The following is a 25,083-nucleotide window of genomic DNA, read 5'->3' as shown; positions in this document are numbered from 1 at the left end:
GACCTATTTTGAAGTTCAAGCACACTAACTTTTGCACTCTCTTCTCACCTTGCATGTGCAAGACTAAGAACTGAACTCCAAAAGAGCCATTCAAAGGCAAAAGCTAAAGCATATTTAACAAAAAAATTAACCAGGAAAAATGCCTGTGGCAAGTCTCACAAAGCCACTAAGCACAGCTATGCTCTTCCAGCATTTTTTTTTTTTTTTTTGGGGGGGGGGGTGCGGCATAGGGGGTGGGGGTGGGAATCTCAGAGGAGGATTACTTATAAACTTGACTTTCTCTTTTCCACATTACATGAAACTGCTTCAGTCTCCTTATGCCTAGCTATCATGTCTTAAATCCAGATATATATACACAGATAGGGCGGTTGGGCAACAACCTCAAAGCAAGTAAGTAGACTTGAATGACTACATAGCAATTCCCAGAAGCATGCTTATTTTGGGTTTGTGTAGAAAGAATGGAGAGGTAGCAATTCTTATTTATGGACACAAAGCTGGTGTACCATTTAGGACTCAAGCAAATATAAAATATATTTAAGATGGTACTCTTTTATTGATAGCACTGTCACAACCCTTCCTCCATCAAATATATGTTCTTTTATGATTGTACAGTTTCTGTTAAAGGAAACAATAAAAGCAATTACCAAACTAAACATCATTCAATATCTATCACCCCATGAGAAAAATCATCATAAATACCATCTCTGCAAAACTGATACTTACCTGGAAAAGTTCTTTAAATGAAGGATGTACCACGGGGTTTGGAACAAAAGGCAAAGCATAGAAGGGAAGAAACTCTGTAGTCTGGCTCAGTGCAGCTCCTTTTGTTTCCAGGTATGCCTTAAAATGAGAAATCCTTTCCTCAAGTTCAGCTTTGTCCTAGGAAATAAAGAAGTATATATATTTAGAAAACTACCACTCTGAATGCACTGTAAAGCTGGCAAATATAAGCAGAGACCTAAATACATTAATAACAAATATTCTGGGATTTCAAACTTGATATCTAAAAAGCAACATTTATTTAACTAGAGAGCATTATATCTTGTTCTCACCACTCAAAAAAACCAATTTAAACTGATGTTTTTATTTGTGTCATCCAGGTCCAACAAAAGAAGAGAGGGACAGTTGCTTTTTGAATGGAAATTATTCCTGCCCAATTCAGGCTACATTTTGAAATCAGTGCCATTTCCACACTCAGGGCAGGGAGGAAACACCTACATTAGACACGCTTTATTTCAGTGATAAGTGCAGAACAATAAAATCCACTCACAGCACCAGGAAGGGGACCTGGCACACGGAACAGACCAAAAGCTCCTTAAGAGGCTGGAAAACACACTGGAGGCATCCAAGTACTCCTGCAGCAGCTGACAGGTGTAAGGCAGGAGCTATTAAGCCCTGGCTGATCTGGCTGACTCCAGCCTACTTAACTGTCTCTTCATCATAAAAGTCCCATGTGACAGATTTTATTTTATGACAGCTTGGAATTACAGTTTTCAATATGATATATTGAGTTGGTCAAGCTTCAGCTTTCCTATTTTATCAGAAACGTTTGTATTTCAACACGCAGCTTCAGTCCAAACTGGAAGCAAAATAAGTGTTTTAAGAATCTCCTATGGACTACAATTAGAGGTATGAAAGTATCAGCATGCCGGTATTTTCCAAGTTAAAATACAGGGGCTCCAAGATACGGACACCTCCAAATTCCATCTCTGTACTTTACAATACAAGGGGTTTGGTTCAACTAAAATGCAGACTGCAGCCCAAAAACCAGATACATATTCTGGGAATTCTTCTTACTAAACATCCCATCCTCATCCACACTAGAAACAAATAAATGAAGTAAACAAAAAAAAAACCAATTTGAAGTTTGAACTGTGAACTAAACTTACAGGCTTTCCTATACAGTGTTTTAAGAGGTAGGTGGCAAAGTGTATGTGAAGATAGAACTCCAGCTTCTGAGCAATCGGTTCGTTGTCCCGGACTGAAAATGAAATATGCTCCTCCCAGAGTTGGAAGAAAACTTTCTGCTCACCATTTTCAAATGCTGTAAGCAGATCTTTCTGCAAAGGGGAAAAGCATTCAGTGAAAAAACAAACACAGAAGAGCTAGATTTTTTTCAACAGTAGGTTAGTGACTGAAGAATTCAAGTGTCACCTAAAGATTTTCAATTAAAAGTTTTACCCAAAATCTCTCACCATTCCACAACCACATAAATATTCTTTCTCCAGCTATCTTTAGTATCTTTGAGAGTCTGAATCAACCTTCAGTACAAGTAGTAAAGCCCAAATTTTCAAGCATGTCTGTCTGGGGACCCACCTTTACCATAAGGTACCTACGGTGTGTGAAGATCAGTCTTACCAAAGTATGGCAAGCCAAAAACCTCAAGTAGTGTGAACCCCAAACTTGAAAGTTTCTGCAATGAAAGAAGACTTCTGGCAGACTTCTCCAAATAATTAAGAATCTGTTCAGACAGTTCAGATAATATCATTGCTGTAATAATTCACATCATGGTTAGTGGCCTTTAACTGTTTTTAGTATTACTCAAAGTAAGTGTAAACAATGCATTACCTGAACAGGCAAAGTTTTTGAATCTCTTGAGGAAACACCTGCTGGTTTAGGTAGTGGCTTCCCTTTTATTTTACATTCCTTCGTAAATACTTTCACTGTTTCTTCAAATTCAGCAAAATCCAAATACTACCAAGACAAAAACATACAGGAACAGTATTTTTTTAGATTATTAATGCTTCAATGAGTGACCCATGAATTGCCAAAGTCCTTTGAAGTTTCTCTGTAGCAGGGTCCATAAATGCCAAAGACCGCACAGCAACAAACCAAGAACTGGTAACTCATGTGGTAGGAAAACACTATATCTCAACTAAATTTCCTCCTGCATCCTAGAGAATAGCACTGACAACCGAGCACATCCTCTCTGAAAGAATGATGCCCCTCGATTTAGCCAGTAATTCCAATCAACCAAAGAAGAAAAAGATCTAAAATCCATTAATGCTATTCCTTGGTTGAAGAAACAAGTAAATAACTTCCTTGCAAATAATGTTCTCAGAAGGCAGAATTCTTAAGTGTGACTCTCATCTCCACGGCAGCAGTCAGGCAGCTTGAATTCTAAGCCAGGTCACTCATCTGAAGCTGTGCAAGCCAAATTAATGAACAACTAATCAAGCATTACTCTGAAAGAGAGATAAACAGCTCTTCCTCTTCTTCACAGTCAGTATATTACACACAACCTTTCCCTCCTCCCCCCATCTTAGGAGTCTTAGTTATTGGTTGCTGTGGGAAGACATCACACTTCATTTTGCAAACTTGATCTGAATGCCCAACATTGCCACAGAAAACAGGAATCGTTTACTTTCTTCACTGCTAACATAAACAGTAGTATAGTAGTGATTAAGTACTTAAACCTCTTCTTATATTTGTTTTCTGAGATCCATAAGAAGATTTAAGTTGTGTATAATTTTGCCATTTGGTAGACTCTTTAAGCAGGAAGTAACTGCCCAGGCTTTCAACAGACAGCCTGGTGAAAGGTGGGCACAGTGACAGCTGACTGCTGCTCCTGATTGCCCCTCCACAGCACCGGCATCTGTGGAACCCAGCAATGGTTGGGTCACACAAGCACACAAGGCAGGGAGGTTAGGTTGTTGGTTTGGTGTTCACTTAGGGCCCTAAACTAGACTACCCACACAGTGTCGATCAAAGGAATGAGGCAGTAACAAGCAGCAGAGATCACAGCTTGTGTTCTTGTTCCAAATCATAAATATTCCATTTTAGCCAATTAATCCAGAAGGTTGAAGCACAGACTACCAGACAGACACCCGCCCTTGAAAGTTTGTCTCTCACTGACTTTTTCACAGGACCATTTCACATTTTAGAATATCTTCTGATTACCTCTTATGGGCAATATGGGTAGAGGAGTGCCTAGCTGGACAATCCTGGAGATCAGCAGTCTCAGGACTTCAGCCTGGGCTTTGTCAGCTCTAGGGTTTTTATATGCCTCTGTGATTTTATACACATATGGAATGAGGTGGCAGCTAAGCAGTGTTTTAAAGATCTCACCAGTATCACAGGCTGGACCTGAGCCCTAAAGCAGTCTGTGGATCTAATCAACTTAACTGTTCCTTTAATGAAAGCCTCATTTGCAATGAACAATAGATAATGCTAGATTGATTTGATGTTTGACTGCTGGTATTTAATGGACATTGAGCCCTTTGAATCTACAAAGCATGACAGGAGTCAATATGATTTCAGGCCAGTTAAATTACTCCAGAATTTAGACCACAGTTACGATACCTCTGAATACAAGCATTTTGAAATTTTGCCTTGCTTATTTCAACCAAAAAAAAAAAAAAGAAAAGAAGAAAAGAGATAAAACCAACCTCTCTCACTAGTCCAAGTAACTCAGCCTCATAAGCTAGAACGTCACCCATTGCTAAGCGTTACTGCTACATCTCATCACTGATACACCTAGAAAATTGTAAAGAAGGGGCGTGTTAGCAGACAGCACAGCGGTTCACACAGCCCTGCTGCAGCCCAGCCACGCACAGCCCATTAGCCACCTCATCTCCAAACAAACCGCATGAGCAAGATATCCTCCCCCCCGTAAGGCACCTCCAAAGACGTTCCGAAGCCGGTCCTCGCCGACCCAAACCGCTGTTCTCGCCAGGCCGCGGGGCGGTCACACTGCTTCCTCACACAGCAGTCCAGGGGTGCAGCCCAGGGGTGCAGCCCGCCGCCGCCTCACCGGGGACGGGGCGCTGCGGCCGCCCCCTCAGGGCCGAGAGCACGCGGCCCTACCAGTTCCTGAGCCAACCGGAGAGGAGGGAAGCGAGCAAACCCCGAGTGCCACCGGCACCACCGCAGCGCGGCCTACCTGCCCCGCGCCACCGCCTCCTGTCGCCTTGGCAACCGGGGCCTCTCTCCCCGCCACGCCGCGCCCCCTCCCGCCGCACATGATCCCTCTCAGCCAATACCAGGCGGGGACGGGCGCGTCACGTGACGAAGGGAGGTTCTCCACCGTGCCGGCGGGCAGCGCCCCCTGGAGCGCGGTGGGAGAGCTGCAGCTTCCCGCTGGCTGCGGTGAAGAATCGCTTTTTGCCGGGTCCCACTCTCTGGCGTAATTTGAACAGAGTTTGGGGTGAAATTCATTTTTTAAAATTGACTACTGTCTTAACATATGGGTTTGTCCCCCCTTGGCCTCGTGGGTCGTGCACGCACAGCTTCAGCAGGCACGCGTCCAACATGTTGTTACCTCATGGGAGCCTGACCAAAACAAACAGGAGGACTGGCCAGGCTCCTTATCGAGGCCTTGTCCCAGAAGAACCCCAGGGTGAATTATCTAGCAGTGCTAAAATCAGGTGTGAGGTTTCCTGATGAAGGAATTCATCAGGACTGTGGGCAAAATTTGTTCTGGAAGGGAAGATGAGCATCTGACACCTTGTACAACACCTGCCTTTGCCATCTTCCCTTGAGCAAGTGCATTCCTACAGCAATCACCTTCACTCACAGCGACATCCTCCCCTGCTCAAGCGTTTTGCCATATCTCTGGCTTTATTTGTGTTGAGAATTCCAGATGTTGCAAAAACTTCTGCACCATGGCAAAACCACAGCGGCGTGAAGGACTGCTATGCTTCTAGGGTTTGCCATGGCATTGCTGTTCAAAGATGAAGATAGGCAGGCCCCTTCTACTGATTTTAAAAACCAGGTGCTGTGTGCTGCAGAGAAATTTCTGTAGCCCTGTGGCTTCTTGGAGGATGTTGACAGAGTGGCGTTTGGATCAAAGATATTCCTAGGAAACACACTGCAAGTCTTAGAAAGCACTCAGCAGTGCCCAGAAAGCAGTCTGCAAATTCTAGAAAGCAATGGGGAATTGCTAGAAAGTACTGGGAAATTTCCAGGAAGTGCTCTGCAATCCCTAGAAAACACTTGGATATTTCTAGAAACGGCTCTGCAATTCCTACAAAGCACCTGAAAATGCCTAGAAACCACAGGGAAAGGCCTAGAAAGTGCTGTGAGAGCTGGCTGAAATTCCTAGGAAGCACATCAAACTGTTCAGAAAGCACTCTGGAATTCCAGTCCATAGTCCCTACAAAGCTGTCTGCAATTCCTAGAAAAAACAAGGATATTCCTGGAAAGCACAAAGACATTCCCAAAAAGTAAGGGAAAATTCCTAGAGTCTAGTCTGAGTTCCTAGAAAGTTGTGGGAAATTCCTGCTTTGCTTTGGTGGAGATCAGGCACTGCCCATGGGGAAAGAGAGAGGGATTTTATGCTGATTTTCTCCTCCCGTCTTCAGGATGATGTGCATCCAGCTGGCTTTCTCCTCCGAGCAGCCAAACAGGACTGACATTGTGCTCTGGGCAGGATGGTAGGAAGGGCTGTGTGGGATCTGGGCTTTGCTTGATCGTATTTTTTCTTCTTTTTCTTCTCCCATTCTTGCAGAAGTCCCCTTCCAGCAGGCAGGCAAGGCTGCTGTGCACATGTGGCCTTGCATAGGCTTTGCCACACTCCTAAGGTGCTTGGGCAGAGACACCTTTTCAGTGAGGTGCTGCCCAAGGGTGAACACCCACCCACTGGCCAGCACCCAGGGTAAGGTCAAGAAGATACAAAGCTTGTACTTCAAACCTGAAAAGCAGGACTGCGCTGACCTGTGTGTCCAAGGGAGGACATTCATCATTGCCTGGGGCATCACCCCAGCTCCATAGTTTCGGTTTTTCTTGCGGCGGATGTCACTGCCACCTGTGCTGGGGGCTGAGCATTCCTGGGGCTGCGCCACCAACTCTGCCAGCTGCAGGTCCTGGGCTGCATTGTAACCTGTTGCTTGATTAAAAAACAGAAGGCTATTCTCTGTGCCCAAGTGGAAGATTTTGCAGGAAATATCTTCTTGCAGTAGTCTTTCCAAGTGGTTGCATTAAAAATAAAAGCAAGCAGGCAACAGGCGGACATTTTTCAAAGCTTAAACGTTCTGTTATTTTCCGAGACAAACTTCAGCTTTTAGTTGCTAGAAAAGATTTTGGTTTGGATTTTCAGTGAATACTTTGAAGAAGCATTTAGGCAATAAATAAATAAAAAGTCTTTAGAGTTTTTAGTTAATGACATGTTATTGTTGGTTGAGTTGGAGCATGGACCGGCTCCTACTGGGAGTGGCTGGAGGGCAGAGGGGTTTGCTTCGACCAACATCCTGCACTCGGGCAGGGCGCTTGCCCAACAGTTCAGACACTGCTCACATACTGAGTTACACAGCAATGCTTCCCCAGGGCCCTCTGCAAGGAAAACTGAGGCAATGGAATTGCAAAACCTGTCTGCTCTCCCCAGCATCAGGCTATCACAAAGCTGCTTTGTCTCCCTTGGATGGGGCTTGTTTAGCTGCTCCAGAGCCTCGAGTTTCACCTCCCTCCAGAAGGATGTGGTCAGCCCCATGACAGGCTATTTATATGCAGACTCTTCTCCAGTAATTTCCTGTAACTGAAGTCCCTGACCAGGAGAGGCACAACAGAGACTTTGATTTTGTGCCACGGATGAAGGAGGTGACAGGATGAACTCAACTCTCCTTGAGATCCAGAAGCCTCTTGGCCTGCTCAGCGCAGCACAGAGAGAGCGGAGGGACTGGCTGGTGGGTGCCCAAAAAGCTCTTTTCAGCTCCACTGCAAAATGGTGAAGGAGGCTCCCAGGTGCCTTGCGCCCCGTGCAGAAGGAGCCAGAGCTTTCTTCTCCCAGCAGGACTTTGCAGATGAGGACAGGACCATCCAGGGCTCAACCTATTGCCCTGCAACGTCAACTCCCCATGTCCCTCAAGTGTCCACCTGGAGAGGAGATGCTGTTCCACAAAACCTTCTTGCTGCTGCTGCCGCCCTGCTGCGGGCTGGCCAAAGCCCAGCCCAGGCTGGAGGAAGGAGGGAATCCTCCAGTGCTTTTTCTGCTCCTCTGTCCCAACAGATCAGCCCGTGGTGCCTTTCCAGCTGTGGCAGTGATCACTCTTCAGAGATCCCTACAGGGACAGAGCTGACAACCAGGAGAGCCCAGCTGCCTTTGTGGGGCTGGGGGTGCCTCCATGGGGGATGACAGCAGCTCAGTGCCCCAAGCCCAAAGGGGGCCCCAGCTGGGCTTTCTGGCATGTGCTCATCTAAGACATGGGTCATTAAGCCCCCAACCAAGGTGAACACCAATGCATGAGAGGGCTTGGCTTGCAGTAACAGCAAGGCTTTCCAGCTAAAAAGGGCAGGGGGCTGGGGGGAGGGAAGAGCTAGAGATGCTCCATTAAAAAAAAATAAAATGGAGAAAATAGTCAGGGAAACTGGGTGCACAGAAACAGCAGGACAGAGAACTTCATCGTCAGGAGAAACATCCCCAGTCTCAGCAACAGCCCCAGGGAGCCTCACTGCCTTCATCCCATGGGTACAGCTTTGATGCTGCCACCAACACAGACCGATGGCAATCTGTCCCATGCCACCAACACAGACCGATGGCCACCTGCTCAGTCACTTGGGAACAAATTGCAAAACCTCCGGGCTTGCAAGAGGAGCAAGCAGCAGGTTTCATCTATGAATGAGCCCATGAACTCTGATGTCCAATGCACGTGTTTCCAGCAAATTATTTTCAGCTGCTTCTTGCTCATCCCTGAACCCCAGATTTCATGCTTAAGCTAAAAATAAAAAAGATTTCTGTGTGAAGTTAAAGTAAACAGAGAATTTGCCCAGCCCTACAGGAGCTATCTCAGCTTCTCCTCTGGGTGGACATGGTGGGGAAACAAAAAGTTAATCCATCTTGGTTCTCATTGACATGGAATGGAGAAAAACAATTAAATGGGAGAGCCAGCATAAAGCTGAGAACAAAAACACCGCACCAATATTTCAGGTCTTTTTCCTTCACTCTGAAGGGGAAAAAATTGCTCCACGCTTCATCCCTTGCAGGTTATCTTTGGAGGAACAATGTCCCCATAATTTCTGCTGACAATTAACCTCGCCTGTGCAGCAATTCTTCTCTGGGTCACCAGAGCAGCTATTTATACCCTTGGCCAGGGATGCTGTTGCCACCAAATGACTGCCCTTCCCCTTGGCCAACCCCAGAGCCAGACCTGCACCAAGGCTGCGGGCAGTGAGCCCCGAGATGTCCCCCCATGCACCCTGCCCTGCTCGCTGGGACCCGCTTCACCTCGACCCTTATGGTATAGATGCTCCATTGTCCATTTTCTGCACATGCTTTGTGAACACAATGAAAAAAAAGAGACACACGTGTTGCTTAAACACACACACGCATGCAGGTGTGGGGCAGCAGCGTCCATCAGACCAGTCCCATGGGGCTGGGATGTCTGGGGTTTGTAGTCTCCAGGTCCTCTGATTAGCTGGTCTCCAAAGGACTTGGGCAGAAACAGGATTTGCCTCTCTGCAATACATGAGTAATGCTAATTCCCCCATGCACTGGAAGAGACACTGATGGCTCACCTGAGTACGTGCACAGTATTTCTTCTGAGCAAAAAACAGCTTTAGTTGTGCAGCCAATGCCAGGAACTGGAGTATAGACCTCAAAACAAAACTCCGGACCTGGGCTGCTGCCAGCTGGATTATTTGCCCACGCAGAGCAGGATTTCAGAGACCAAGTCAAGCCAGTCCTCAGCTGGAGCCCAGCAGCAGGGACTAGGGCAGCTTCTCCTCCCAGGGCAGAGAGCGTGGGCCAGCCCAGTCCCACCAGTGCTGGAGAAACACATTGAACCGGATCTGCCCAAAACAGTTATCCTCACCGAGGAAATGAAGAGCCTTGCTCCCACGTGAAGCCACCCTGGGGAAAGGCCTTCAGACTAGTCACAGAAGAGGTTGCAAACAAATACCACAAGCCTCGCATGGTCCTGAGATGCCCATGCTCCCCATCTCCCCAGTCCTGCCACTGCTGCAGGGTTAAGGTGCTGGGCTGGAAACCCAACCCGTCACCCATGCCAAGAGCAGCCGGGAGGGGAACAGCCCAGGGCAGGCTGGGGCCTGGCAGGGGACACTCCGGCCTCCAGGATGCAGGGAGATAAATGGCCAATGTCATCATCATTATCAGCAGCGCCCAACCTTCGTGTTGAATGGCGAGAAGGAAGAGCTTCGCCTGGCCCTGGAAGGAAGGGGAGAGATAGGGAGGGTGGCACCGCTGTGACAGGGAGAAGCAGGAGGATGAGATCTGCTGAATGCCTGCCACTGTCAGCCCCCTCCTTGAAGACCCCTTGCCCTGGGAGTGCTGCCTCCATCTCCACCCCTGCTTCTGTCCCCAGCGCGGTGCCTAGCAGGGAGCTTGTACCCGAGTTAACCATCAGGAAGTGGAGACTGAGGGTGTGTCCAGGGCCTCCTGGAAGGACTCTGGGACCTGCCAGAAGCGGCATGCTTTTGAAGTGATATATTTCTTACCAGGGTTAAGGGGGATGAGGCCCATTAGTCAGGAGGGATAGAAGCATGCTTCCTGCCACCTCGGTCTCTCCCTCCAGCAAACCCAGGAACTTTAGGTCCAATTAGCCCCTGGCAAACACCCGAGGGGTGGGTCCCTCCACAGCATCCCCAGCCAGGCCCAGGAGAGCAGCACTTCCTAAGAAATCAGCACTAATGAGTCACTGTGGCTAAATGGCATTATTTAAAGCAGCAGCAAAGGTTTCCAGGCTCCCACCATGCCTTCTCCAAACTGGAGATCGGAAAGCTAGCGGCAGCCTATGTCCCCTGAGCACAGCACTGAGCTGGTCCTGCAGTGACTGGCCCCATCTGTCCCAAGGGAAACTGGTCAGGTGCCTTAGCATGGGGGCAGGATCCAGCCCAGAAGGCTTTACCTCAGTGCTTGCATTGATTTTCAGCACTGCCCTTGCTAAGCACCATCTCACAGGGAGGCACAAACCCTGGGAGAGCCTGGTGCAAGAGGAAGCGAGGTCTTCACATCCACCACAAGAAGCCAGGGAGCCCAGGGAGGCAGTGGAGGGGGGCGACACACTCCAGCACCAAGAGCTGCTGCCGACTGACCCACAGTGAGTGCTCTAGCATCTTTCTAGAGCCTTCCCAGAGGTTTTCTAGTGCCTTTCTAGAAGATCTCTGGAGGTTTTATGAGCCTCAGGCAGTCGCAGAGCAGCATCCTCAGCAGCCTGATTGGTGAACTGAAGAAATATGTAGGGGTTAGAAAAAAATCCGATGTATCAGATCGTTCTATAGTCAGGACACACTGTTTTGTACCAAAAACTCTCATAAATTCGCCATGAGAGGACCTCTTGTCCTTGTGCTGCCTGGAGTCTTTTAAGTGGTGTCCCCTGAGCGAAACGAGCCTGAGCTAGACACGTCTCACTGAGGCACAGGACCGGCATCCTCCCAAGCTGCAGTGTGGGTGGAAGAGGTTTATCCTTTCTGAACTTACGGGGCCTGAGCACACGTACCGGAGGGGCTGCCCACTGTGTGGGAAGCTGGGAAGGACCTGGGTGCTCTGCAGTGGAGCAGGCTCTGATTGCACAGAGCTCAGCCAGTGAAGTCCCCAAAGGGAAACCCCATCTACTGATACCAAATGCACGAGCAACCGACGAGCTGTTCATTACGTGCACAGCCTTCTCTCCAGAGAGAGGTGCAAACAGGCTGAAACCCCTGGAAGCCACTTACTGTGCATACTCCAGCCAAGAGAGGAGCCACTTCTCAGTCAGCCCTCTGGTGAAAGGTTGATTTGCACTTGCTAGAAAACACTCCTCATAGTTGTTCCCTGCCCTGAGCACCATCCCATGGAGCTGCCCCTTCCCGCTCCCCCCTCAGCTCACAGCAACTCAGATTTGTGGTGTGGCCATCGCCTCTCCTCCTTCACACTGCTAATCCATTTGCTTCACCCTTTAACCAGCAGCCACCTCTGTCAACACTCCTCCAGAGTAGCAGCTCAGAAATCAGTTTGGGGCTATCTGAGGTTTTTACATTTGCTTGTGCCAAGGGAGCTCTGGGAAACATCACTGCCAGAGGCAGGAGTGGTCTTACAGGCACAAGAAAATAATTTAGCACAAAAATCAAGTCTCCTGGATGGCGCCCCCGCCAGTACATGGCTCAGTGGGAACTGCTCTATTCATACAGATTTACACAGCCACACTAAGAACCAAACCTGTAGCAAGCGCCAGGAATATACTGGCTACCCTGAAACATCTGTTATAGTATGAAAGGCTCAGCAAAAAGTCCTGTGAATAGAAGCAGACTGTTCACAGCTCGGCCAAGGCATCAATACAGGACTTCAGATCCTTCTGAGCCAGCTATTCCCAGCATTCCTACTTGGGACTCTAGAAACCTCCCAGCAATATGTGGCTGTCTAGCAGGTTGCTGAATGACCTGAAATGAGTTGGTTTTTTTCCTCCTCCCAATGTCCTCCCCTCTACGCAGCATTTTGTAAGATGACATAAGGCATTACTAACAAATCACCTAAAAACCACAACATACCACACTGGTTGGCAGCAGCAGAACATGCAGGAGTAAGGGATACAGGTAGCCATTCCAAGGGAAGGGATTCCAGCACTAGAGACACTCAAATAATGTACATCTGTCCAGTTTCTGTTTCTTGCACCACAATACTGGGTCTTACTTTGAATCACCATGGGATTGGAGCAGTGATTCCCTCTTTGTTTCCAGTTTTTCCGATAGTTACATTGTCTGTAGCCATTTCAGGTTGATTCTTGGCTCTGCTTCCATGGGAGAACATATTTGGGTCACACTGAGAAGAGCAAGTTCTGACCAGCACCAGCATTTCAACTTCAGGGACTTCTGACTGAAGCCTAAGACTCAAAATTGGCTTCCAGTCCCCTATCTCTGCTCTGTACTGCTTAAGCTCTGCAGAGAACAAAGGCAGACTATTCTATTGCTATAGTAACACTCACCAAAATAAACCATCTGCTGGAAAAGCTCCCAGGCACTACATGCAAGATTTGTCTTCCATTATTACTGATGTACATGAGCTTGTGGTATGTTAACATGGAGCAAAACGTCCCCAACATACATACAATAAAAACCTCATTCTGTTTAAGTGCTGTTTCAAATGATGGAGCTTCCCCCAGCATTTGGCTTACAGCTGACCAGGGCCACAGTCTCCAGCTCACTGGTGACAGACTCTTTGAAGCATTACAGCCCAACAGGTGAACGGCTGGCTGGGCCAACAGTGAACGGTTGAGCCACATTCTTTCCTTCTGACTGCTGCTCATTCCATACCCCTGACTGTAAATCCCCCCTTGGCTAATGATGCACATCAGTGCAACAACTTGCATGTCTGGATTCACCCCATCTAGGCCTGTAATGTATTTCTAGCTGCCTGCTCACATCAGCTATTATGTTCATATTTGGTGAATACAGTGGAAGTACACAGAAAAAAAAAAAGGGATTCTGTGAAGCAAAGAGAAACATGCCCCATTTCCCCATCACTAACACCCAGAACCCTTCTGTCAGCCCCACACTGTCACACGAATACCAGGATGAGCAAGGGGGAAGATCACTGCAAAGTCAGTGTCACACCGGTAATTTGGAAGCAGACCTCATCTGGATACCTGCTGGCAAGTAGAGACCTGGCCTCTCTGTAGCATCAGAGCTATGGCTGGGCCAGACTAAAGTTGGTGACCTTGCTCAGCCTAAACGAGTGCTAGAGAAAGCAGAGATGTGCACAGATCCTGATGACTCTACAGAGGAACAGAGTCAGTCAAATGTTGCTGGAGGAAGATGCACAACTTGGGTCTAGTTTTTAACATTTGGGGTGAGTGGAAAAGAAGGTTGTTAGGCTTCCTTTTTTTTTTTAAAGCAGCAAGTTTTCTGACAAGAGTTTTTAATATATTTATTTGAAAACAAGGTTTTGTGAAAGAGTACACTAAATAGCATATATCTTTTCTTCAGCCATAAAACACAGACTATCAGCTTTAGCTCAGCACAGATTGGGGTTGCATGCACTGAACAGCAGATCTCGATAGGAAGGTCTTCATGTCTGTCTTTCTGATATCAAGCATAGTGTCTTCTTTAGAGGACATGATCCTGGAGGCGGGGGAGAGAGAAACCAGAAAAGCAAATGTATTTAACTAAGGCTTCTTGTGGTTAGCTCCACACACTCACCCAAGCCTGCCACTGATGCAACATTTACAGTTTTTAGCAAGGAGTTTGTTTTCCTGCCCATCCACCAATTCAAGTGCATAATCTTTGCTCTTGGGAGCACTGGGACATGCCAGCCCATATTTGGAAATAAAACAACTGGGTTTCTGCCTGTCAGTGAGAAACTTGCACATCAGTTCAGGCACTTTCACCAAGGAACCTGAGAAGTGCACCATTCATTGCCTGGAACAGATCTAAAAGGATCATTAAATTGGGCTCAAAGAGCACCACAGAGCCTATGACTGGAGTGCCTTTAAAGAGAAGCTAAGAACTGCTGGGAAGACAAGACAACCCCAGGAAGCAGAGTAGTAGTTCTCTTTCAACCAATCCTGCCATACTGAGGTCAAGTAGATGACAGCTTTGTTACATAAACCACTTGCCCCTCTGGGACCATCTTTCATGAGCCGATTACCCTGAGCTCAGCTGTTGCCTGTGACCCCATGCACTGCTCTAACTCTGCCCACTGAGGCTCTACTCAAGAATAGCGAAGCCTGTGAGATTAGAGACCAGATCCAGTACGACTGGGTCAGGCCTGATCTGGAAGAGTGCATTTCTCTCTTATTGCTGCCAAACTCTTCAAATCGGGACAGAGCGTATGTTTCTGAATCTGGCACAGAAGCTGTGCCAGAGAGCTAAAACAAGAGTGCTGGGTCCTGGTAACTGCTTCAGTTGATCCAAAGTGGCTTTTCCTTCACTGGGATTAATAAAGGTGACTCTGCATGCTACACTGTACCTCAGGTCTTAATCATCAATGTACTCAAAGGGCTCTGGTGGTTCAGGTTCCTGTTCCTCTTCCTCAATCTTCGGACCATGAGCTGCCACAGGTTCAACCAGCTCCTCCATATCCTCACTGGTGTCCTTCAGAATGATGATGCCTCCAATGGAAAGCTGCAAGACAAGTGCAGTGAGCATTAGACCTGCTCACCTCTGCCTCATGGTGCAGTGTTTGTGGCCACAGTGTTTATCCTAGGCCATTTGAGACCCATCAGCAGGACTGAGTTTCAGAGAGCAAAGCGTCTGACACCCACCTGGATCCCTGCCTGATAAGGGGATGGAACAGACAGAGACTATCCACGCTACCTTTTGTATTTCCACTATCTAAGTCTCAGTTTGATAGAAAATGGCATCTGGATTCACAGCTTTATCCCAGCCCCACTCTGGGCCTTTCCACATGAAAACTAATTGAACCATAATTGCTTTATAAGGCTCATCTTTTCAGGGCAACAAAGCTTAGTGAAGACTCTCTGTGTAGCCACCTCCCAGGAGGCTATCTGAAACAGAGACTAATCTGATCACCAGCTTCCACCGACTCAGGAATCCTATTAGCAGAACCTCATAAAACGAAGGGGAATTAATTACAAAGATCACAACCAAACATGCTAGCAGGCTAAAGCAAGTCGGTGCGTCTCCAGGACTGAAACATGAGGTGCGAAGAGGCAGTGCTGTGTCTGTCACGCCTGGCTGGGATCAGAGCTTTGATCACAGCAGGATTCCAGGCTACAAACATCATTTTAAAGAAGCCTTTTACTCTGGCGTTCCCCAAAGCAGAGCAAAGCTCCAGAAGAGCTCCATTTTGAGAGCCTCCTTGGTTACACACCCTAATCCCAGAAAAACACCTGCAGTGTTCTGTTTTCTTCAAAATCTATTTATGGGGTGGTTAAGGCAGGAAACTGCACTCCCCTCACCAAGGACTCGGCTTCTTTTGAAACAGAAGCAAACAGCTACATACGTCCACATTTCAGCTGCATGAGTGGACCATACAGCAAATCTTCCCAAGCCAAATACCAGTTGGGTCACCTCCTCTCTTTAAAGGGTAGAAACGGAAAAATCTTTCCACAGCTATGCGAGAAGAGATGTTTCAAAAGGAGATGATGGACAGAGAATTCCAATGTGCTGATGGAATTCCAGGAAATCGATTTATTAAAAACATTACTATTTTCCTGGAAAAAAATATTACTACTTCTGAAGACTGTTTTCCCATACATAATCCTGCAAAAGGGGGAAGTCAAGGGCATTATTTCTTGAACAAAAATAAAGGCCAGAAGAATTTGACCCAGGAGATTTAGAGGTCAGGAGCAAGCTTATTAGCTTTGCAATATATTTGAGCATCTCACAAAAGATAGTTACCCCTTGGACTAATACTAAAAGGTCTTCTTCATTCTCCACCTGACAATCACATACTACCTCTTCTCTATGTTAACAGGAGATGAAAGCACTGTTCTAAGGTCAGATGTAACTGAGTAAGAGATCTGCTTAATGAAAAAAAATACTCCATTTATGTATAAACCCCACTGCAGAATAATAAAACCCCAGCACAAATCCTAATGTATTTCATTGCTTTGACAATGAGCCTGTACAACTTCTCAGCCCATTGTAAAGATCACAGCTCAGTCTTTATGTCCCCAGCAATGTCATTAATACAAAGAGTATGTCTGATTGATATCCAGGTTACAGCATTTGACGTATGTAGAAGAAGAAAGAAAAATAAAGCAGCGTTAGCATGGTGAAAGGTTTGCAGCAGGTCTGGCTTTCCCCCAACTAGAATTGCATGTGATCATTTGGAGAGAGGGACATTAAAAAGCAAGTATCTTTTTGAAGTTGCAAATCTCTAAAACCCATTGCAGCGATGCACCAGCTGTGAGTGGCGTTCTCATGTACACACAGAACTTCTGGGTCCTTATGCACAAACCCGGCACTGGGAATGCTCTGTCAAGCACACAGACTAAGAAGGTGACACTCACTGGTTTGAAAGGCTGGTATCGGCAGCTCTCCGTCATAGTGAGAACTTTGAGCTGAGCAGGCATGACTCTGGCTGGGTTGTCCAGAAGCTGGAAGTTGGGTTCAGGCTCTTTTTTCTTTTCTTTTTCATCCTTCTTTTCAGTCTCATCCTGTGGAAGGGGAGGAGAACATCAACATGATTTTAACAGTAGTCTCTAGCCTTTCACAATTCACGAGGGTACTGCTACTCTTAATACAGGCAGCAACTCCAGAGCATGGTGAGAAGCCATCCTCCTTCTGAGGAACAAGCTAACACGTATCTGTCAGCTGGCACAGACAATGCCAGCACGGATCTAAGCACTCTCATCATGGCAATGCCTCACACTCAACTGCAGGTGAAAATAAGTTCAACAAGAGGTGGCAGTGGACAGTTTACCTCTGGCTTCCCTTTCTAGTACTTCCTCTGTAAACTCACCACTTTTTGTTCACAACTGAAGATTCTTTAATATCATTACTAAGCACATGAAAATTGCCAAAAGCTGCCCTTGTATTTTTGCAGCTATACAGCCATCACTGACAGCAGCTCAACCAAAATGACTTGCCCTCAGTGACTCCCTAGGGAACTGCAGTTAAACCCTCCTTTACCAATGACTCAGCAGCTGGAGGCAACAGCTCAGAAGGAAAAAACACAGCATCCTTTACATACTTAAGAACATGGATCATGTTTCCCCTCTTGCTCGGGAACATCTGAGTTGCAAAAAAAAAAAAAAAAAAGACTGCAGAAAAGATGGAAACAACCAATAGGAAACGATCAGGAACACCACCAAAGGCATGGCACATCCTGTAACAGCAGGCAGGACTTTCTCTGGCACAGTGGCTGCTTGTTGCTGTGCAGGTCTCTTGGAAGCTACGGATTACTAGTCATGTAACAGGCATAAAAGAAAAACAGGAAAGTAATTATACCTCTAAAACATCAGGACAATGGCAAAACACTTGACTCAAACACAGCAGGTGGCAGCGAGCTCCCTTTTTACTATCCTTGTTTTTCTGCTCAATTCAGCCAAGAAAACTTTTCAGACATCTGGAGTATACACACAGACAGACACGACACGTGAATCGCATCTAATATATGGCTTCCTCTCAACACCTGTACTTAACTGTAAGTTGTAGCAATGTTAGAAGAAACATGCATCTGTCCAGCACATTTTGCTTAGCGTATAGTGCTGTAAGCATAATTCAAAGAAAAGGCAATGTTTGACAACAAGGAAACATTGATAAAGGAGCAAAAAGACAAAAACAGAGATTCTACCTTGCACGCATAAGATGATTCATTTTCTGAGCCAACTGCATAAAGTTCAGTGCTTATAACATGGCCACATTTAAGTAGGTCTCAGAAGGTTATTTTACACATACACCTTTCGTCTTAGGCCACACTCCCTTCACATAACATTTGTGTGTTTCCTTTCAAAATTAAAGAGGTAAAAATTTCTGTGACCACGTTGCTTTCCTCACATAGATCTTAAAGTGGAATCAGAAAGGTTTCTACTAAGCTTGTCAGCATAACTCATTTTCAGCTTACAGTTGCTCTTGGCATATTTGCATGTTACAAGAGCAAAAAAGGAAGGGTCCTTTGTCAGGGTACAGCAAGAATTTTAGCTGCTAAATGTTTTCCAAATTACAGCAACCACCAAGAATTCATTATCCAGCCATTTCTCTATCCCTCAGCTTGCTCCAGGATGACACATTATTCAGAGATGAGAAGTTCCAGTGTCAGGTCTATGAATGGAAAGAAATCACCAGAGGACCAAAGCAATCACCGTAACTACTGAGCAGCATATGGATCCTGTGCTCAAAGCTCAACTGGTCCTGAGGTGGGTGTGAATAAATATTTGGCGTTTTGATAGATGGGCAAAGCACCTAAGAAGTTGCTGCCAAGAAGGTGGACACTTCAGAATGGGGGGTTAAGCATGTGCAAAACCAGAAAGTTTAAACTCTTCAGTGCTCATAACTGAATTAGACACCATCAAGCAACTGCTACAACATTGAGTTCTCTTTGAAAAGTCAGAGGTACCAAGGACGTGAAATTATTAAGACTTTTTCCACATTAATAAGAAAAGTACATGGATAAGAGATGAAATTCCCTTGGTCTATAAACAGCAGGCAATGAAATAATGCACAAAAGGTTCATGCAGTTAACGGCACATAAACTTGTCAAAACAAGCTTCAAGGAAGTCAGTTACTTAACAATACTGAGGAAGATTTATTTCTCAGAAATAATGGATCCATAAATAATATGACCTCTTGCCTTTAACAGCATGCACACACACAGAGAGTAAAGATGCTAACCAGTGTATGCAGTACACTGAAATGTGTGTTAATGCTTTGCTCAGAACTAACACAGGTGGCAGGGGGGACAGCGTTAAGTAGCTGCCAGAATTCATGACACACCTTCCACATTTATAAGGGGGGGAAGAAGACATTTAAGTTTCAATGTTTGCACCCACCACTTCCATCTTCTCCTCTTCCTTCTTCTCTTTCTCCTTCTCCTTCTCCTTCTTCTTGGCTTTTGCGGTGATGGACAGCACAGCAGTGGAAACCTGGATATGTCAACAGAGGAGGCATTCAGTGTGACTGCAACGCTGTACGCTGTACTTCAGCTCCCCAGGCAAGGGAACAAAGGGAAATCAGTGTTAGGTCAGTTCTCAGTGCAGGTGTCAATAAGATCAATTCCACTTCCTACCCACTGCTCTGTTTAAGAAACAAATACACCACCATCAAAGCAAATAAATGGCACAGAATGGACAAAAAAATGCCATGAACGCCAGACTGGGTCCAGCCACATATGCAGAAGGAGAACAAACTTCGTAATTTAGAGATTATTCATTACTGTCTGGGTCTCCGAGAGGTTTGTTTATTTATTTTTAACAGAGCAACGAATTGAATTCTTGTTGCAGGAAAACCCATTGCCAGAGTCTCCACGGTAAAGAAACAGGTATATAGATACTCTTTAGAATGACCTAAAGCTGTTCCGCTGTCCTAATCACACAGCTGTGTTTCTCATTGATCTAAAGAAGTGGATATACAAAATGCCCTACGGAGGAGCCCTCAGGAGACTTTGGCACTCCTGAGCGAGAAAGTACCCAGAAGCAACACTCGAATACAAGAATTCAGCACGTCTCCCTTCCAGTGAGCACATCTCTCTATCCACAGTAACTGCCTCTGTAAGGCAGTAACTTGCTCAGACGGACAGGGAGCAACCACATTTGTCACGTCGCCGGTGAGGCTTTCTAGGATAAATGTGGGCTCTTGGCACATTTTAATTTTGGGCAGGGAAGTTTAAAAGAGAAAGGATTTGTCCAATTCCCATCCTACTCCAAAGGCGAGAAAGCAGGTATGAGCAGTGAGCTTTGCCTTTCATCAGAGTTCATTTCTGGGTTCCTTGGTGGCTCGGAAATCTGTCCTGCCCAGCATTCAATTCTGGTAAAATGTTTTACAGTTTTCACACAATGTCATTCATCAGCACGACACGCCTGAGGTCTCCACTGCTGCAATTGCTCCCTAAGGGCTGCTCTGCCTGCTTCTGTGGTCTGCTCAACAGCTTTCACCATCTTACGCCAAGAGACAAATCGCTTCCATTATTGTCCTGCTTGTCATCCCATAGGTCTCATCTCTTCCTTTTCAATACCTAGGATCCTCTCAGTTCCACACTTACCTTTTTGCAATCCATGGGCCCACTGCTCTGAGCCCAGGTACACTTCTGTCCCTCCATATGGGACTATTTGAGAAATGTCCCACCTAATATTCTCAAAGTTTGTACTGCAATAGCATTTTGAAGCCCAAGTCATGAACAAGGACCCCGTTGTGCTTGGTGCTGCACAAAGATGATACACACATACAAATCAGTAGGACATGGAAAACAGTTTTATTAATCAATGCTTCTGCTTGACCACTGGAGACAAGGGAGGTTCCAGTGACTCAGTAGCACAGCAGTTGTATGCCATGATCAGTGACAATCCCAGGCGCAGCAGGAAAAAATAGCTAGAATTCTCTCTCAAGAGATAATAGCACCTGCCAATTTTTCTTTTTCTCTTTAGATTCCCTGTTAGTGCCACCAAAGTCCATGCTTATACTAGGAGTTAGTCTTTACAACACAGAAAGCTAGCCCAAATACCTTTTCTTTCTCCTTTTCCTTTGGTACCTCGAGAGGTGGGGGGTAGGCAAACGTGGACGGCTTACAGTTGGACTTGTACTGGACTTTCGGCATCTACGACAAACAGTTAAAAAAATTGTTAGTGACGAGAAAAGCAGGGGAAAAAAAATCCACAGCAGAATAATTACTTTAGCTTCATTTTCCTTCCAGCAGAGACAAATACAGATCCTCTAAAGAATACAAGCTTCCCCTTCTCCCCCTCCGGAAGCTGAGAAACTGTTATCAGTGGCAACAGTTCAACTAGAACAATGTTATTTAATTATTCTCTAATTTGACTCTGGCAAGCTCTCCTAGCCTTCTCCATACACTCCACGCTATTCACACTATGCTCTGTTTTCGTTGTTTCGAAGCTTTTGTGGTTTTGATGTTGTTGCTGTGCCTGCTCGTATTAACACAAAATTGGTTTAAGATCTAAGTGAAGATCTGCTCTGCCAATGCACGCTAGGGCAAACCAAGCACTGCCTGACATTCACCTCTTGCAAAAGGACAGTACATTTTGGGGATGGGTTACCAATGTCACATATTCTCTTACTCTTGGCTACTCAAGAAAGGGCAGAAAGCATCTTTTGACAGCCAATCCAAATTCTTAAACTGAATTAATTTCTGCAGTATCTCAACTCTCTTCCTTTACGACACATCACAGAGCCACAACAGAACAGGGACTGGTCTGAGGAAGCAAGGTGGGTGTGGTGCAGCCCATAACATACATCCAGTTTGTAGCTGGCTTTAGTACGCAAGCCAAGTTATACAACATAACCTCACCTACAGCCGTTTGGGCTTTCTGGAAACTCTAAGAGATGGGGAGAGGGAGTCAAAAGGGCAGTACAGCCAAGCAGCCAAAAAGGTGCTGAGCCTGTCACCGCTGGGGAGGTGCAAAGACAAGCAGCAATGCAACCTCTGTGAAGTATGCAGGACAGAGAGGAGGGGGGGGGGAATGGAAAAAAAAAAAAAGGCATTTTCATGCAAACCTCTCTCTTAAAACAGAGCGAGAATTTTGAGCCGTGTGTAGATTGACTCGATGCTCAGCCCAAGACAGGTGGAGAAGCGCAACCTAGAGCCATAAGGTTTTGGTCCAAGGACTGCAATCCAGCAAGCTGGCTCAGTCCCACAGAGGGACTGAGAGCAGCCCAGCCCTATGCATGCTCTGTGCACTGCAGAATAAGCCTGCGGCAATTACAGGAGGGGGCTGCACACTCCTGTGCTGCCACATTCAGAAGGTTTTTGTGGAAGTTACTAGCTCAGTTCTTCAGCACAGGAGACCCAGCATGGTACAGAGCTTGCAGGGGCCATACCACAGCTGAACAGCTGGAAGAACAGATGTGTAAGAAAAGTGCAGTACCCATGTCTGCTCCGTTTAATGTTTACTCCCCAACGAATCCAAACAAATCCTGTTTTCCCACTGCTAGCTTTCCTAGGGGAGAATATCATATAATTTATATGGGAGGGCAGGGGGGCGACACACTTTTTTAAAAAAATAACCTTGACCTTCTGGAGTGATAATGATAATGGGGTGGTCTCTGTCCACATATACTGACTAGAGTTCCTTTCTTCGTAAGCTGCTTTGCAGTAAAGGGGTCAAAGTCTGCTCTCTACATTTTTCTTGTCCCTGTTCCCACCACCAGTTCTGCAATTTAAGCCTGCTTTTCAGACATCTTCCAGTCAGCACCTTTTCTGGCACAAACAAGCTGGAGACATGCAAAGAAAACTAACAAATCCATGCACACCACTCCCAGACCACGCAAGTCTTCCAAACAGCTACCGGCGCCTCTTGTCCTCTCTGCTCATTATGTACCTTAAGATCCTTGTTAAGGCCAATGACACAGGTTGGGGTGAAAGCCAGCGACAAGAAGTGTGACAGGGGGAACCAGAACCAGAACTGGGTGAAGACCAGAACCCCCACCACGGAAGGCATGTGAGTATGTCCCGTCCTCGACTGCAGTGAAATAGTTACATTATGGCCCCCTGTAAGGAATCATATACGAAATAAGTTAGTTAATGCATTCCTGGGTACTCCACAAAGACACCTGAGCGATGCATCTCTAAAACAGCTGCTGTGAAGGGGTCTATACGGCGCAAGCCAGGCCACAATGCTGTCAGCTCCTTCCTCCTTCACTGTGATCTCAGCTTACACAGCAAAACAGACAGACAGGCAGCGTAACAACCAAACTGCTCTATGTGCCAGATATTACCCAAACACAATCCATGAATACAGCCCTCCCAAGCTCATTTTGCCAGGATACAGGTTAAACAACAGTTTAGAAGGCAGGGAGAGGGGGAGAAAAAGGCAAACCTTTGCCATAAGCAGTTTTAAAACATAGCATATAGATGATCCACAATACAAGACTCACAATAGATGATCCACAAGGCAAGACTCACAAGGAAAACAGTGCATATAAAGCAGTGCATACAGAAACTTTTCTTTCTGTGCCTGCCTCCCTGAACTGTCAGTTATTCAGAAAAAATATGCCTAGGTTTTTATCCTACACCATCTCAGTAGAAAAAAATGTAAACAGCAGCAGCTTCAGAAGTTGCTTCTAGAAGTTATCAATCTAAGCAGCAGAGACACAAGCTCCTGCAGTCTTTGCAGCAAAATTACATCTCTGCCAGAAAACCCAAGTCTTAGCTTTGTACTTGCAAAGCAGGGACCAAAAGAACTCCATATGTTGATGTAGTGCAGAAGCATCCAAGTAGAAACCAAACTGAAAGACTGGGCTTGCAGACAGAGTGAGAAAGTGTTAATCTGATCTTCAGTCTTCTGATGAACACAGTGAATTGAGCTGAAGAGGGCACTAGGCAAGTCTGTTGCTACTGACAAGACCAAGTGCAGGGAGGTTAATTTTGTTAAAATACAAACGCCCGTTGGTTGCAAACTCAGTGAGCTTTATAGCTGAAAATCCCAAACCAGAGTAGCATTCCTCTGCCTCACACAAACAGCCACCTTGATAGGGCCAGGCAGCAATGGAGCTGTCTGAGTTTTAAAGACAAGCAAAATTAATTTTTGCTGCCAAAACTAATGAAAGCCCTGAATGAAGCAGTAATCTCATCTTAGGTATCTGTCAGTGTTTGCCTCAGAAGACGGAGGAATTTGATGCCCTCCTGTAGGATACTCTGCATACATACAACCTCCTTGCTTTTCCTTTTGTGGTAGCAATAGATCTCCTGCTGTTTGACTGGAGAACTCCTTCCAGCTGCCTCTTTGAAGAAAGGCAATGATACAGTCTTGCCTTTTACTGCTGCTAGGTCTGCTCTGCTTCTCATTATTTTCTCTGATACTCATCTATCGCCTACTTGAATTTGCCACAGCATTAAGGAGGGACCACCTGAGGTCCTGTGCCATCCATAAACATGTCAAACACTCAAATTTTTGGTCTTCTTCCCCATCTTTACTTTAAAGTTTTCTTCACTGCATCACTGTATAAGGGCCAGGTCAGTAATCTGCAGATATTCTGGATCAAGCAGCCCAGTGAATGTTGCACAAGCTGCTTAACTTGACTTTATCAAACTTTTGGACTTTAATTTTCAGAATTTATTCTAACCTTTAGAACTATATTATCCAATCTCTGGAATTTCCTGGATGAGTAACAAATTTAATGTTCAAAAGATGCTGTCATGCTACTCCCTTCTGCTGTTTTACACCCACACAGAGCCCACCCTCACTCCCAGGGTTTTGCAGGGAGCAGGAAAGGTGGGGAGACATGATATTGCACAACTGTGATTTATCTTCATTATTAAGTAGCAGCCCTGACAACCTGGAAGGAACACATTCCAGATCTTTGGCTGGATGGATGAAAGCTGTGACATGATACCTGGAAAAAATCCAAAACCACAAGAAAAATTTTCAGGGCTCCTTGGGTAGTACTATAGGGTCCATCTCCCAGAATTCACACTGCTACGGTGGGGCAAGGCTTGTTGGAATTAAAGTGGCTGTTCTAAAGGCTATGAGGATTTGCCGGCTCAAGTTTAATGTCAGTTAACAAGAGGGGGAGTGCAGCAAACAGTCGCTGATGATTTATACACTTTGACGAACTCACTCTTTACATGGTCATGATGGCACTTGG

At 45.9% G+C, this 25,083-nt stretch overlaps 2 protein-coding genes across 4 annotated transcripts in view; both read right to left on the bottom strand.

Moving 5' to 3' along the window:
- The window catches only part of ARMC9 (armadillo repeat containing 9), a 52,296-nt gene extending 47,857 nt beyond the window's left edge, over positions 1-4,439 (bottom strand). For all 3 annotated transcript variants that reach the window (XM_059822569.1, XM_059822571.1, XM_059822570.1), the window contains exons 1-4: positions 4,389-4,439; positions 2,569-2,694; positions 1,890-2,060; positions 724-879 (exon numbers count right to left, since the gene is read on the bottom strand). In XM_059822569.1, coding sequence (XP_059678552.1) covers positions 724-879; positions 1,890-2,060; positions 2,569-2,694; positions 4,389-4,439 — 504 coding nt within the window. The remainder of the gene's footprint in view (positions 1-723; positions 880-1,889; positions 2,061-2,568; positions 2,695-4,388) is intronic.
- Positions 4,440-13,777: 9,338 nt separating this feature from the next.
- The window catches only part of PSMD1 (proteasome 26S subunit, non-ATPase 1), a 75,311-nt gene continuing 64,005 nt past the window's right edge, over positions 13,778-25,083 (bottom strand). The window contains exons 20-25 of the mRNA XM_059822375.1: positions 22,818-22,987; positions 20,987-21,079; positions 19,320-19,412; positions 16,839-16,985; positions 14,831-14,985; positions 13,778-13,983 (exon numbers count right to left, since the gene is read on the bottom strand). Of these exons, the coding sequence (XP_059678358.1) occupies positions 14,839-14,985; positions 16,839-16,985; positions 19,320-19,412; positions 20,987-21,079; positions 22,818-22,987 (650 nt within the window). The 3' untranslated portion in view covers positions 13,778-13,983; positions 14,831-14,838. The remainder of the gene's footprint in view (positions 13,984-14,830; positions 14,986-16,838; positions 16,986-19,319; positions 19,413-20,986; positions 21,080-22,817; positions 22,988-25,083) is intronic.

This window comes from Gavia stellata, chromosome 11 (genome assembly GCF_030936135.1).
Source record: "Gavia stellata isolate bGavSte3 chromosome 11, bGavSte3.hap2, whole genome shotgun sequence".
Taxonomy (NCBI): Eukaryota; Metazoa; Chordata; class Aves; order Gaviiformes; family Gaviidae; genus Gavia; species Gavia stellata.
Note: the sequence above shows the minus strand (reverse complement) of the source record. Positions and strands in the feature narration are given on the sequence as shown.